The 13,820-nt window shown below is 35.5% G+C and overlaps 1 protein-coding gene across 1 annotated transcript in view; it reads left to right on the forward strand.

Moving 5' to 3' along the window:
- Positions 1-953: 953 nt before the first annotated feature.
- Positions 954-13,820, forward strand: part of zcchc7 (zinc finger, CCHC domain containing 7) — a 66,809-nt gene continuing 53,942 nt past the window's right edge. The window contains exons 1-2 of the mRNA XM_051107765.1: positions 954-1,058; positions 3,674-4,248. Of these exons, the coding sequence (XP_050963722.1) occupies positions 3,687-4,248 (562 nt within the window). The 5' untranslated portion in view covers positions 954-1,058; positions 3,674-3,686. The remainder of the gene's footprint in view (positions 1,059-3,673; positions 4,249-13,820) is intronic.

Below are 13,820 nucleotides of genomic sequence, written 5' to 3' on the forward strand. Positions count from 1 at the left end.
ATATTAGTGTCATTTATTGGGCAAAAAATAAACTGAAACACCTACATTTCCTTTATTCACACATAATAACCAAAAAAAAAAAAAAAAATACATAAATAAATAAATAAAATATTTTGTATGGCCTACTTTGGCCTTGATAACAGCTTGCAATCTTGATCACATTGTTTTTGTGTACTTTTCCACAGTCTCTGTTGTTATTGACTGTAATTGAGCATCTGGATATATATTTTTTCTGCCTTTCTTGTAAAACAATAAACTCGAAAGTGCATGGATAAGAAAAATAATTATATTTTAGCATTAGAAACACTACTGTGACTAAAGAGCTTACAATACTAATGGATTAACCATTACAGAAACATAAAAAATTATTTTGGTAATTACCAAAAACTGTGGCACAAACCTTACATTGGGTGGTGGTGGTCTAATACATTTGTTAAGCACTGTATAAATATATAAATACATTTATATCAACTATTATATAAATGTATTATTTATATATGTATTGCTGCAGCCAATTCATGAGGCAATGTTACCATTTATCATTATTTATCATCATTATTGTGTGTTGGGTTTTTACCGTCAATAAGTTTTTTTTGCCAATTTTTAACAAATTTGACCATTATACCAATGGCAAAACAAAGCAATACTGTTGTTATTATTGTTATTGTTATTTTTTATTGCTTTTGTTGTTATCATCATTATCATTGTTTATCAGGAAATTAAGTGGAGCCTCTCCCAAATGACAGTCTATCTATATAAACAAGGTGTAAAGACCAATATTTAATGCTTTTCTTGTAAAATAAATCGAGGCTTTATACAAACAGAAAATTCAAGTAAGAGCGGTTGCTAAATTCCCAAATCCTCTTCCATTCACACTGTGAACAAGCATGGTAATAGTTAAAACAACCCCCAGTTTCAGAGTCACTAAACTTCGGTCTGTGTGTGTGTTAACTGTAGCGCTTTTTTCCCAGGGATGAAGACTAGTTGGCCAACCTTTAATTTTTCTGTGGAGTCCGGAAGCGGGTGTCCCCGTGTTGCAAATCGGAATTTATAAACAGGTCAGATTTTCATTCAGTCTCGTACCATACCCGATAAAACATGTCATATGGTGTAGTTGAGGTTACGAATGTTTTAAAACACTGTCGTGCACGTTTATTAGCAATACGTCCTCAGCCGGCGTCCATGTGTACGTGAACACACGTGGGTCAATGAGCAGCACTTGATAGCACTGAGGCTAACACATGTTCATCACATATATGATATCTAATATTGGTCTTCATTGATTTTTAGGCTGTTACAGTACAAGGGTTTTATTTACTCATAGGTTTTATACAGATATTTATTATTGTGAATACTGTAGGTTTCTTGTTTTTACTGGATTTCTTAGATTTCAAGCTAGCCAGCTGGCATAGTGTCCAGAGCTTGTGTTCTGTGTTGTTTATGTTTTAAATATGTTGTGTTCATAGTCTTCGGATGTTTTTATGGATTTGACCAGAAACATCTCGCTGTGACTTACGTGCTGCTGTCAAACAGGCTACATTTAAACAAAGTCCACACGTACAATGTATCTTTATTTACATTTGGACTAATTGCCATCCTTCAGGATACAAACTGACAGTTTAACCAAAACTTAAACACCACCTGTGTTTTATGTTCATGTCATTGCGCTATGAGTTATGAATAAAGAGTGTCCTCTTTTGGCTCCATTTGAATAAAAGGTTTGATCGACTGTTTGTAATGTTGTAGGGGTCAGAATGGGGTTGCACCATGTGGGGTGAATGATCATGTTTTCCATGAGGACTCTTTATGGACATAAATTAATATCGTTTCTTTCCGGTCGAGCCCTATACATCCAACAATATGTGCTGTTCAGTGGCTCATATGATATATAACATAAGATAATTGACTGACAAATGAAATGTTGGCAAAATCCAATAAGCAGTACATTTGTTCTCCATAATGAAGGGAATACCAGACACACACAATATTTTAAACTGTTGTCAGTAACAATAGACTGTTTAAAAAGAGGGGCTCATATGGCTGCAATATGACAAAAATCATTATTGTAGATGATTGCTCTTTATATTGTAATAATGATTATTAATATCGATATAGAAAACAAAATAAAACGTTTTTGTTTCGTTTTAGGCACATCACATTCTGGTGTGGTAGACAAATTTGTTGGTCCAAATGAATCTGAATCTAATGTTGTTTATTATGAGGGAATTTGCAAGTGAGCACACTCATCAACAGCTCCGGTGTTTTCAGCGCTGACTAATCTCAGCGCTTCTCATTGGCCAATGCATTACCAGATTCAACAGAAATGTGTTTGATTGGTTATAAGGCTCAAAGCTACATAAAAGCAGTCTGACTGCAGTGAACGAATGTAAATGTAATTCGCGAATTTTAAACTTTTCTTTCATTTTCACATTTTTTTAATAGTGACAGCCGTAATATGATGTTTATTTGTGCAGAGGCATTTTTTTTTTTTGCCAATTTATGGCTTAGTTTTGTTTATTTTGATGGTGTGGTGGTTCGTTAATTTCCGATCCTATTGGAAAAATTTGCTGAACAGTCTGAAAATTGCTCCGTGTTCTGTCCTGCTTTGCAAAAGTTATAAATATTTCTGAGGTTGTCATGAAGTAAAATTCTAGCTGTTTATTTTCCTATTATTGTAGCAAATTAAAACTCTTATAAATTAAACTTGTTTGATTTTGGGTAACACTTTACAATAATTTCATTAGTTAACTATATTTAATCTGTTAAGTAACATTAACAGTGAGCAATGCATTTGATACAGTATTTATTAATCTTTGATAACATTAGTAATAAAAATACAACTGTTTATTGTTAGTCCATGCTAGCTAAGTTCCATTAAATAACATTGGTACATATGACTTTTGATTTTAATAATGTACTAGTAAATGTTGGAATCAATATTAAGATTAATAAATGCTTTCAAAGTGTTTTTTTTTTTATTGTTAATTTGTTAGCTAATGTAGTTAACCAATGTTAACAAATAGAACCTTATTGTAAAGTGTTGCTAGATTTTGTTTTGTAAAATAAATAATTCTTAGTCTGGCGCATACAGATGTTTCTGAAAATACATTAGGCATTAATAGTAATCTAAAAATGTATGGTTAAATTTTATTTTACAGTGTCCTTGTTAAAGCGTAGTTATACATTTATATACTGAGTGAAATGAACTAACTACATGTGCTTACTAATGGTTAGGGTTAGGATGAGGATTTAAGTTTAGGGCAGGGGTGCTCAAACAGCACCTGGAGATCGACCTTCCTGAAAGTTTAAGCCCAACCCTGACCAAACACACCTGAACTAGATAATTAGGATCTCAAGGAGTGCTTGATAATTACAGACAGGTGGGTTTGATTAGGGTCGGAACTAAACTCTGCAGGAAAGTCGATCTCCAGTAACAGGGTTGGGCACCCCTGGTTTAGGGTTAGTTGCATGTAATTATGCAGAATTTATTGCTATTACTATAGTAAGTACATGTAATATGCATAACAAGGACATCATAAAAGAAGGTGTTACCAGATTTATTTTTTTGTTTATTTGTGGAGCCGAGCAGATGTTGACAGTGTGATATACTGAAAAAATCATTATGGCCACTGAGTGATGACTCATGTTGATGGATGGGTTGCTCTCTGTTTAGGGCTCTCCTTGAGATGTTCTCAGGATATCAGGAGCGGGATGACTATGAGGACGAGCTGTACCGAGATGATGCGGACTCGAGTTTGTCTGACACTGACAGTGACCTGGAGTTCCGGCTTTATTCCCAGCTGCACTACAGCGCTGAGATCCAGGAGGACCGTGAGGACTCAAGAGAGGTCCAGTCATCAGTACCACAGACTCAAACACAGCAGAATTCCTTGCCTCCTGCTCCACCTGTAGATGTTATTGTGATTGACTCTGGCACAGATGCCATCACGGTGTCAGACAACACAGAAGAAGATGAGAGCGTCTGTGCTAACAAAGGTCAATCATCAAAACGCTGTAACAGGAAGTTGCAACCACATCCACCATACGTTCAAGCAGGAAGAACCTCCCCAGATGATATTGTGGTGTTGGATTCTGAATCAGATGACAGCTCTTCTGAATCTGCAGAATCTGTAGCTCCTTTTGTGGCGGATCTGGATTCAGACTCAGATGGGCTGGAGAACTGGATGATTCTGGGCCAGGCCAAACAGGATGGAGATCAGAGCATCCAGCTCAACCTCTCCTTACCAGGTAAGGATTTTACCCAACCATGTGTTTATATATTTATATATAGTAGTTGTTCTTATAGAAGTCCACTCACTAATGAATTATTATTACAAATCCACATTTTCATCTCACAGTGTGACTGTATCCCAATTGCAACTTAAATGAGATGTTTTAGGTGGAAACAGGCTTCCATAAAATGTAAACATGATGAATGCATCTTTAAAGAGATAGTACTGTCATTATTTACTCATCCTCATATCGTTCAATTCCTGTATGGCTTTATTTCTTTTGTGGAAACTACAATATTTTGGGATTAATTTGAGTGTTTGAGTAAGTTTTGGTAATCAAAACTGTTTGGTTACTAACATTCTTCAAAATGTCTTCTTTTGTACTCCACACAAAAAGTCATACAATCATAGAACAACATGAGGGTGAGTAATTGATGACGACATGTGCTTCGTTACGACTGAGTTCCATGGAAGACAAAGGTATTTCTTAGAATGTTTCTGCTTCTCTTTTTCATACAGTTAGGGATGTAACAATGCACCTGGTTGAAAAATTGATACAAATATGTGACTTTTCAAATCGGTTGAGACGTTAATGTAGACATATTATGAAAATCTGACTTTTTCCACGTTTAAGTGTTGTAACCGGGTCCTTGGTGCATCTACCAACCCCGTAAAATGTGAAAAAGGACTACCCAGTAACTTTGTTTTGGTAAGCTTTTGTTTGCAAGCATGTGAAAAACAAGGCTCTCAGATTTTGCTCCCCCCCGTGACATAGGAAGGGGATCTTATTATAATATTACCGGCCCTTAATCTGCACGTTTCCACCAACGGTGTCATCACATGTTTTCACAAGTGACAATGGTGTACCAGTTCTAATGGCAAAAGTTCAAGCAAAGCATGCTAACTGCTCTGTCGCTAGCTGCACAGATTAGCACAGAACACTGTTTAGTGTCCCAGCCTCAGAGGAGACAAGAGAGCAGTGGACTCGCTGATTTATTTACTGTATATTATGCCAGTGGTTCCCAACCACGTTCCTGGAGGCCCCCCAACATTGCATGTTTTCCATGTCACCTTAATCAAACACACCTGATTCAGATCATCAGATCATTAGTAGAGACTCCAAGACCTGAAATGGGTGTGTCAGACAAAGGAGAGATGCAAAATGTGCAGTGTTGGGTGGGCCTCCAGGAATGTGGTTGGGAACCACTGTATTACGCTGCTGCCACACAGATCTAATATAAACATGTGAATCTTTCCCAGCTGTTTACCTTTACAGACATAAGCATTTGTTTTTGTAACTCGTGTGTTTTTAATATAAACTTGTGTGTATTTGACAGTTTAAGCGCAATAAGACGTGAAAGAGAAGTTTAGTACTCATGCCGTGTGACAGCCGCTTTCTGTGCGCGTGCTTCGGATGTGTGTGCTCAGAAGTTTAAATTAATATGGTTTAAAACATACGATTTCAGAGCGATAGACATGATAATCAAAACCAAACAGATGTTTTTTAGCAGAGTGTCTGACGTACTAACTGTAAAGGCACAGTCCTGTTCTGGAAAAGGGGGCAGGGAGCAGCAACAGCTGGTTTGCATTTAAAGAGACATGCACGAAAACGGCATGTTTCTGCATCCACTCAAAATAGGTATTTTCAAAATGATATAATAAATTATCTGTAGGGTATTTTGAGCTGAAACACATTCTAGGGACACCTGAGACTTACATATTGTAAAAAGGGGCATAATATGTCTCAAATGAATCACAATACTGCTGGGGGTAGGAGTTTATATGAATGTATCTCTGAGAGGAACTGACTGTCATATGCATATTAACATAATGTCTACAAGTGCAGCACTACTTTGTTTAAAGCGGTGGCAAAGGAAACGCTGTATCGCTGCTGTTCCATAAACGGCACCTGCTATCAGAGAGGCCAAGTGCGCACTGCAAGTTTCAGAGATGACAACCGCATTTAAATGCGGGAGTGAGTCCTGTAAATTATCATTCCATGTATGTATGGAACAGCAGTCACTCCCGCATTTGTAACCATAGCAACATTTTGGCGTCTTGTGGGAGTGAATAAGAATTTAGCTGTTTTGTATCTGCCATTTTTTGTCTAAAGACACAATTTTTAACTAAACCAGCGCTGAAAGACGTGCTGTGTTTTGTTTATGCTCAAGAGGCTGTTTTGCCATGTCCTCATATTTACAAGCGTTTTTATGGATGTTGTTTGGTCTTAGCTCATAAAGTGCTAAAAACTTTATGGAGTTAATAGAGTTGGTCTGTTGCGGAAATGAGATATACGATTTTTTTTCAGTCTTATAAAACAAAGCATTTGGGTATCTTGGTGTTTTTTGTGCTTGTTTGTTAGTTAGTTTTTTTTTTTCTATGAAGATCTGCCAAAACTGACACTTTACCGCAGGGCATGCATGCAGCATCTTTGTTTGGATCATGATTAAAATACAGTGGTTGCCTCTAATTTTAAATGAAAAGAGCAAGGGCAAAGCCTTAGTTTGTTTATATAAAAAGATTTCTTTTGTTTATGTTATTTACTAATTTGATTTGGGGTTTGTTTCAAAATTTCAAAAAAGTTTAGTTTTGTTATTTGACATATTTAAATTTTACAAAAGAAATATGCAGCATTTTATTCAAGTTATAATAAACAAACACCTTTTCATTTATAATTTGTCTCAAATCTCATAAATGTGAATCGTATTGCATCGTAATTTGAATTAAACGCTACATCCCTACTTATTTACTTGTTTTATTTATTTCATTTTTAACATTTTTATTTATTTCATGGACAGTGCTTGTACAACATCTGAATCATATTGTGTGCAAAAACATGATGTATGTTTACCTGCAAGAATTTATTTATTTTTTTTTTTGATGATAGTTTGTTTAGATGGTCTGCCTAAAGGGTTTGCAGGCAGAGCACCTGTGGTTTCTATTTGTGTTAATGTAAGCACAGATTTATGTTTATCCCCAAGGCAGTTGGCTGTATGTGCATCCTAATCACTGAATCTGATGTCTCATCCTCATGTATTTGTTGTAAAGTTACTGTGCCGATCGAAACGGCTAGGTGTGTGCGTGAGCACATGAATCCGACTTCACGTGAGTAAAGTTAATTTGCATGCGTGTGAGAACATGGAGGAAAAGCAATGAGGGAATATTTCTGTGTATGTGGAGGAAAAAAACAAACAAAACATAACAAACCTCCTGTCAGAGAACGTGAGCGAGGGAGAGAGAGACTTTAATCATAGATGAATAAAAATGTCTTTGCAAATCTCTCCAGATCTACACATTAGGTTAACCTGCAAAGCTCAGCAAAGCAGTAAACCTCTCTCTCTCTCCTTCTCTGTTTCTTTCTTTCTTTCCTCTCTTCTCTTTTTTTCCTCAATCCTCCCTGAATGTGTTGTCCTCATTTCCATTCGGAGACTCCTTCCTGTTCCTATTATTCATTTTCCACTCTTTCTCCTTCTCTCTTTCTTTTTATCTAGTTCTCCCCTTCAAATACAGAGCGTTTCATTGTGTCTTTTCTCCCTCTTTCCTTCCATCCATCCATCCTTCTCTTGCTCTCTCTTGCTTATTTGAATGGTGGCTGTGGAGGAGTCTGTGGGCTGGTATTTCTGCTCTGTCGGTCATGCCTCTCACACTCATGTGCAGAGGGGGCCTTCTCCTGCCCTGGCCTGCTTTTGTTACCCAGAGAGAGATTCAGTGGAGGATGAGAGAGAGAGAGGGTGAGAGTAAGAGAGAGAGGGGAGGGGTACAGAGGGATAAACAGGGGGTGGAGGGAGAAAAGGGGCAGCTCTCTGTCTCTCTTTTTCTCCTCTGTGTCTCTGATCTCTGGGGCTTGACCCCGCACTCCAGAACATGTGGGTCACACAAGGGAGGGGAACTGGGAGGAAGTGGCTGGAGAGGTTGCCGTCTGCCTGTGCACTTACACGTCTTGAAGCCAGAGGTTTCCGTTGCCGGGTTAACTGTGGTAGAGCTTGACAAAAAAAGGTGCTCGGGTGAGGTGGGAGAGTAGGTGAAGGTATTTTAGCAAAAAATATTGTGCATTGAATGGACTTGAGGAAAAACCCAACCATTTTTGTTTGTTTTTTGTTTTTGACTATTGTCAGAGTGTGTCCTTTCTAATAATTTTGTCTCAGGACCCACAAATATAATTGATGACCAATCATAATATATGTTATCATGATATGTGACCCTGCACCACAAACCAGTCTTAAGTAGCATGGGTAAATTTGTAGCAATAGCCAAAAATACATTGTGTGAGTCAAAATTATCGATTTTTCTTTTATGCCAAAAATCATTAGGATATTAAATAAAGGATATTTTGTAAATTTCCTACTGTAAATATATCAAAACTAATAATTTTTAATTAGTAATATGCATTGCTAAGAACTTCGATTTTCTCAATATTTTGATTTCAGATTTTTGTTGTATCTTGGCCAAATATATACATCAATGGAAAGCTTATTTATTCAGCTTTCAGATAATGTATAAATCTCAATTTTAAAAATTGACCCTTATGACTGGTTTTATGGTCCAAGGTCACATATATTTATCATTTACACTATAAAATTTAAGTCTATAAGAGTTCTGATTTTTAAAAGAAGTCTCTTATGCTTTCCAAGGCTAATTTATTTGATTAAATTTACTCAAAAACTGTAATATTGTGAAATATTACTACAATTTAAATGAACTATTCCTTGTTAATATATATTAAAATGTAAATGATTTTTGTTAATGCAAAGCTGAATTTTCAGCAGCTATTACTCCAGTATTCAGTGTCGCATAATCTTTCAGAAATCATTCTAATATGTTGATTTGGTGCTCAAGAATCATTTCTTTTTATTATAAAATGTTGTGCTGGCAAATGTTTTTTTGAAAACTAATTATTTTTTTTCCAGATTTTTGATGCAAGTTCAAAAGAACAGCATTTACTTAAAATTAGAGCTGCAAAATGATTAATCGCGATTAATCGCATTTAAAATAAGTTTATGTTTACATACTTTATGTGTGTGTGCTGTGTATATTTATTATGTATATATAAATACACATATATGTAAATATTTAAAAAATATATGTACATATATTTATACTTGTATGTAGTTTATATTATATGTAAATATAAATATTTTTTTATAAATCTAACATATTTTTCCTTAATATATACATGTGTGTGTATTTATATATACAGCACACACACATATAGTATGCAAACATAAACTTTTATTTTGAATGCGATTAATTGCGATTAATCACGATTAATCATTTTGCAGCCCTACTTAGAATAGAAGTCTTTTGTAACATTACAACATCATAAATGTCTTTTACTGAGCTTTTTCATCAATTTAATGCATATTTGTTGAGTACAAATATTCATTCCCTTGTTTAACAAAAAAACCCAAACATTTGAATTGTAGTGTTTAATATATTTTATAATATTGATAGACTTAAATGTCGGCCACGCCATGTTCCCGTAGCTCAAACAGTAGAGAATAGTGCTTTAAAATGTATATTTTGAATGTGATATTAGTTCCTTTGGATAAAAATATTGTCAAATACGTAAATGTAAATCAGCAGATATTTGACTAATTTTCAATTACTGTCACTGGCCCTTATTAACTTGGCCATATTATATGTATCTGAAATCTCAGAATTCTGTTTGGTATTTTTAATTATGTATTGTCATTTTAATCCAAAAAATGTCACTAAAACACAGTATTGCATGCATAGGGAAAATAAACATATTTTTATCTGTTAACATTTCCAATCTTGTCATGGCTATATGCACTCTCTATAGGGGATGAGGGAATTTGTGTTCAGTGTGATTGTGTTTGTGATACACTAGTAAAAAGCTTTAGACAGCGGTGACTAATTTCATTTGAGCACACAGACTCACACTCACACACACTTGCACAAATCCAATTCTCTTCAGTCTGAAGTCTGAAGTATGTGATGTGTCAGCCGAACAACATACGGTCGTATTGCTACACATACACACTAAAATCCAATTCTCTACAGTTGTTAGTGTTGTTGTTTCTATATGGCTACAGATGCGCACACATGATCTGGTCGACAGGATGATTTGAAGAATGGTAGATCTTTAAAAGACAGAAGAGATTGATAATGTTTTTGAATGCACGCGAGTGTTTTTAATAATATTTCAGGTCATCCATCTATAGTTCTTTGACAGACAGGTGGGTGGGTGGAAAAGCATAAAGATGGCACAGTGAGACAAAAACATTCCCAAAATCCCTCCCAAATATCCTATTTGTCCTTACACTCCAGCACACACAGGTTGCGTCTCTGAATCTATCTGACTTTAGGATGGAGGGATAGAGGGGGGGCCCTTGGACCCCACTCAAACGGAACAGACAAGAAAAAATAAGAGCCTCCAAAAAAAAAAAAAAAAGAAAAGGAGGGGAAAACTCAGCAAAGGGGGGCTCTAAACTTGAATTAGAGTTGTTGAGCCTTCCTCAGTGGTCACACTTTCTTTTTTCTTCCCCCTTTGTGCCTTTTTAATTTCCCTTTCCCCCTTTTTATCTTTTTTTTCCAGTGTTTTTACCCTCCCCTTTTCGTTTCTGTCTGGTTTTTCGCCCTGTGAACACAAAACTTTGTCATTAGGCTGGACTACAGCAATGGCAGCAGATGGGCATTAGTTTAAGCTGAATGCATGGGTGTTTGAAAGAGAAGTGTCTCTGAGTGTGTTTGATATACTTCAGGGCATATGCAAAGGTAAGACATTAGCTATCCATCTCTCTCTTTTTTTTTTCCAAAGGTTCTAAAATTGGAGTTGTACGCAGTTGTGCATCATTCTGTTTTTAGCTCTCTTTCTCTCTCCATTGTGACTCGACTGCCATTTTCGCAGTAGCGAACGTGGCCTTGTCACTCACTCTGTATCCTATTGGTTGTAGTTTTCTCTTGCCGTCATCGCCTCGTTCTCTCTCCGTCTCCCTCTTTTCCTTGTATTTCCCTCTCTCTCTGTTTAATGAGGCCACACCCAGACCTCCACGACAACTGACAGCTGTCAATCATCTTTGTTTTCCTTTCTCTTGCACTTTGACTACTACATGTAAATGTTCATATTTGCACTATTGAGAAACAGTGGTTATATAAAGTATCTTTATCTTAATGAATGAAACAAAATTGTTTTTTAGCAGCCATTTGGCAACAAAGGCTGTGTTTGTTTGATCAAAAATACAGTAAAAACAGTAATATTGTGAAATATTATTACAGTTGTAAAATGTATTTTATTTCTGTGATGACAAAGCTAAATTTTCAGCAGCCATTACTCCAGTTTTCAGTGTCACATGATCCTTCAGAAATCATTTTAATATGCTGATTTGGTGCCCAAGAAGCAGTTCTAATTATTATCAATACTGAAATAAATTGCCTAATATTTTTAGGGAAAGAACAGAACATCTTTTGTAACAATGTAAAATCTTTACTGTCTCTTTTCAGCAATGTAATGCATTCTTGGTGAATAAATGTATTGGTTTCTTTCCAGAAAAACAAAACAAAAAGAAACTCACACAGTTGTGTGTGTGTGTGTGTGTGTATATATCAAAAGAGAGTCCTACAACATTAAAATGAGATTATATTGGAAAAGATTATATTTAGAGTTGTTATTGTGTGATACTGATGTAAAAACTGGTCATTTTTGCATATGTGTGCATTTTTAACATTTTTTTTTATTTTAAAGCTAACAATTGTGTTTTAGCCCACAAATCAGGAATCTTGCTTTCAGTAGAATAAATGATCATTACATCAAGGTTTTTGTTAGACCACTAAACCTATAGTTTGTGTTTCTTTGTGTAAATTCACATTGGACTGTGTGTTGAGAAGAGCTTGAAGGTAGTGTGTAAGTGAATATAAATGTGCTTGTTTTGAATACATAGCAATAGTAGAGTAAAAGTACATCATTATGGATGGGTCACAATGCTTTTGCTCGAGACGGCGACGGTCGGGCCGGGAAAATGAGACCGCGTGTTGTGTAACTTGTGTTGCTGAGTGCTAGAGAGTGAAGGTGTTTTATCTGCTGGATTTATGAAGACTGCATAGTGCTGCATGATTCTAGCAGCTGTGTGTGTATGTGTGTGTGAGGCGTGGCAGCTGTGTGAGGTGATATGTGTCTGTAGGTCTGTGTGTGTGAGATTGGAGGGCTTTTTGGGTGTAAGTTTGTGTGTGTAAGACAAGTGATGCTTGTGTGTGTGTTTTATTGTGTGTGTGTGTGTCGCAGGGATAGGCATCAACTCTTATCTGGGCACAGCAGTGCCACTTCAGCTGAAACACCACACCCATTTCTCCACACGGTGTGTTTGAACAGACGCCATGTCCTCGCACAAACACACAGATTCGGCATAAAATCACAGCGCGAGGCTGTTTATATATATATATATATATATATATATATATATAATTACGTGTGTGTGTGTGTTTTTCTTGTATTATTTTATTGTACAAATAAGAAATAATTATCTATTTTTTATTTTAAATGTGTTCTCAATGTCATTATGATTCAATATATAATAATATAATATTATGAAATAGTCTTTATTGGCATTTATGATAAATATCCAAATGCGGTGATGTGTTTTGGTCATAATGTTCATCAACTGAGATCAGTGATTTAGGGTTAACCCACTGATGAAAGGTTAAGCTCAAAAATGTTGTGCACACTTTACACGTTTGCACTGCTGCACTTTATTTGTGGCCTCTGGATAATAAATTAATGACCGTTTTCGCCTATTTTTCATGTGTGGATCTTATTTGTTTTTGATGTTTGAGCTGTTTTTTTGGTCTACGCAACGCCATAAGTTAATGTACTTCATTGGAGATGGACCTGTGTCTGGTTCTACGCTTTTCCAGTCTCTTCATCAGTGATTTTTTTTTTTTTTTATTTGTATTTATATTAGTATTGTATTGCTTCCACCTATGCAGATTTTTTTTTTTTCATGTTTAATGTACGGCATCAAGCACAAAATACACAAAATACATCATGATTGTTATTTTACCTAATTATGCATGTTTATCTAATCCTTTTTTTCTGAGCACACAAAAACTCTGTTGTATAATTTCCGAAGTATGATTACAATTCATTGATTGGGGACTCTAATTGCAGTCTCCTGTTTTCAAGGACAGTCTAACCAGCTCCCAGAGCTCCCTTATTTATTATATTTATGACAGTATATGTTTTTTCACTATAGCAGATCTCAAAATAAATAGTTATTATGCATCTATCATACTGTGTGTATCCTGTAATTCACTTTTAGTAAATAAACTATTTATAATGCATTTTATTTTAATAACCTTGTCAATTTATCAGTTGATATCCTTAACGTAAAATATATCGGTGCGTCCCAAGGTCACATTTGATCGGTTTGATCATTGTAAGCTGTTACATTTTTTAAATTCTTTATTTTTTCACTTTCATATTATTGCAATTATTTATTTATTTTTTTAGTTTGTGAAAAAAAAAAAAAAAATCACATGCATTTCAGCTACTGCAAATGTGTTTCATATCTTATTTGAAGCATTTTTGTCAGGATCGTTTTTTTGATCAAAAAAAAGTAGTAGCAACACGAC

The sequence above is a fragment of the Labeo rohita genome, chromosome 1 (assembly GCF_022985175.1).
Source record: "Labeo rohita strain BAU-BD-2019 chromosome 1, IGBB_LRoh.1.0, whole genome shotgun sequence".
NCBI classification, from domain to species: Eukaryota; Metazoa; Chordata; class Actinopteri; order Cypriniformes; family Cyprinidae; genus Labeo; species Labeo rohita.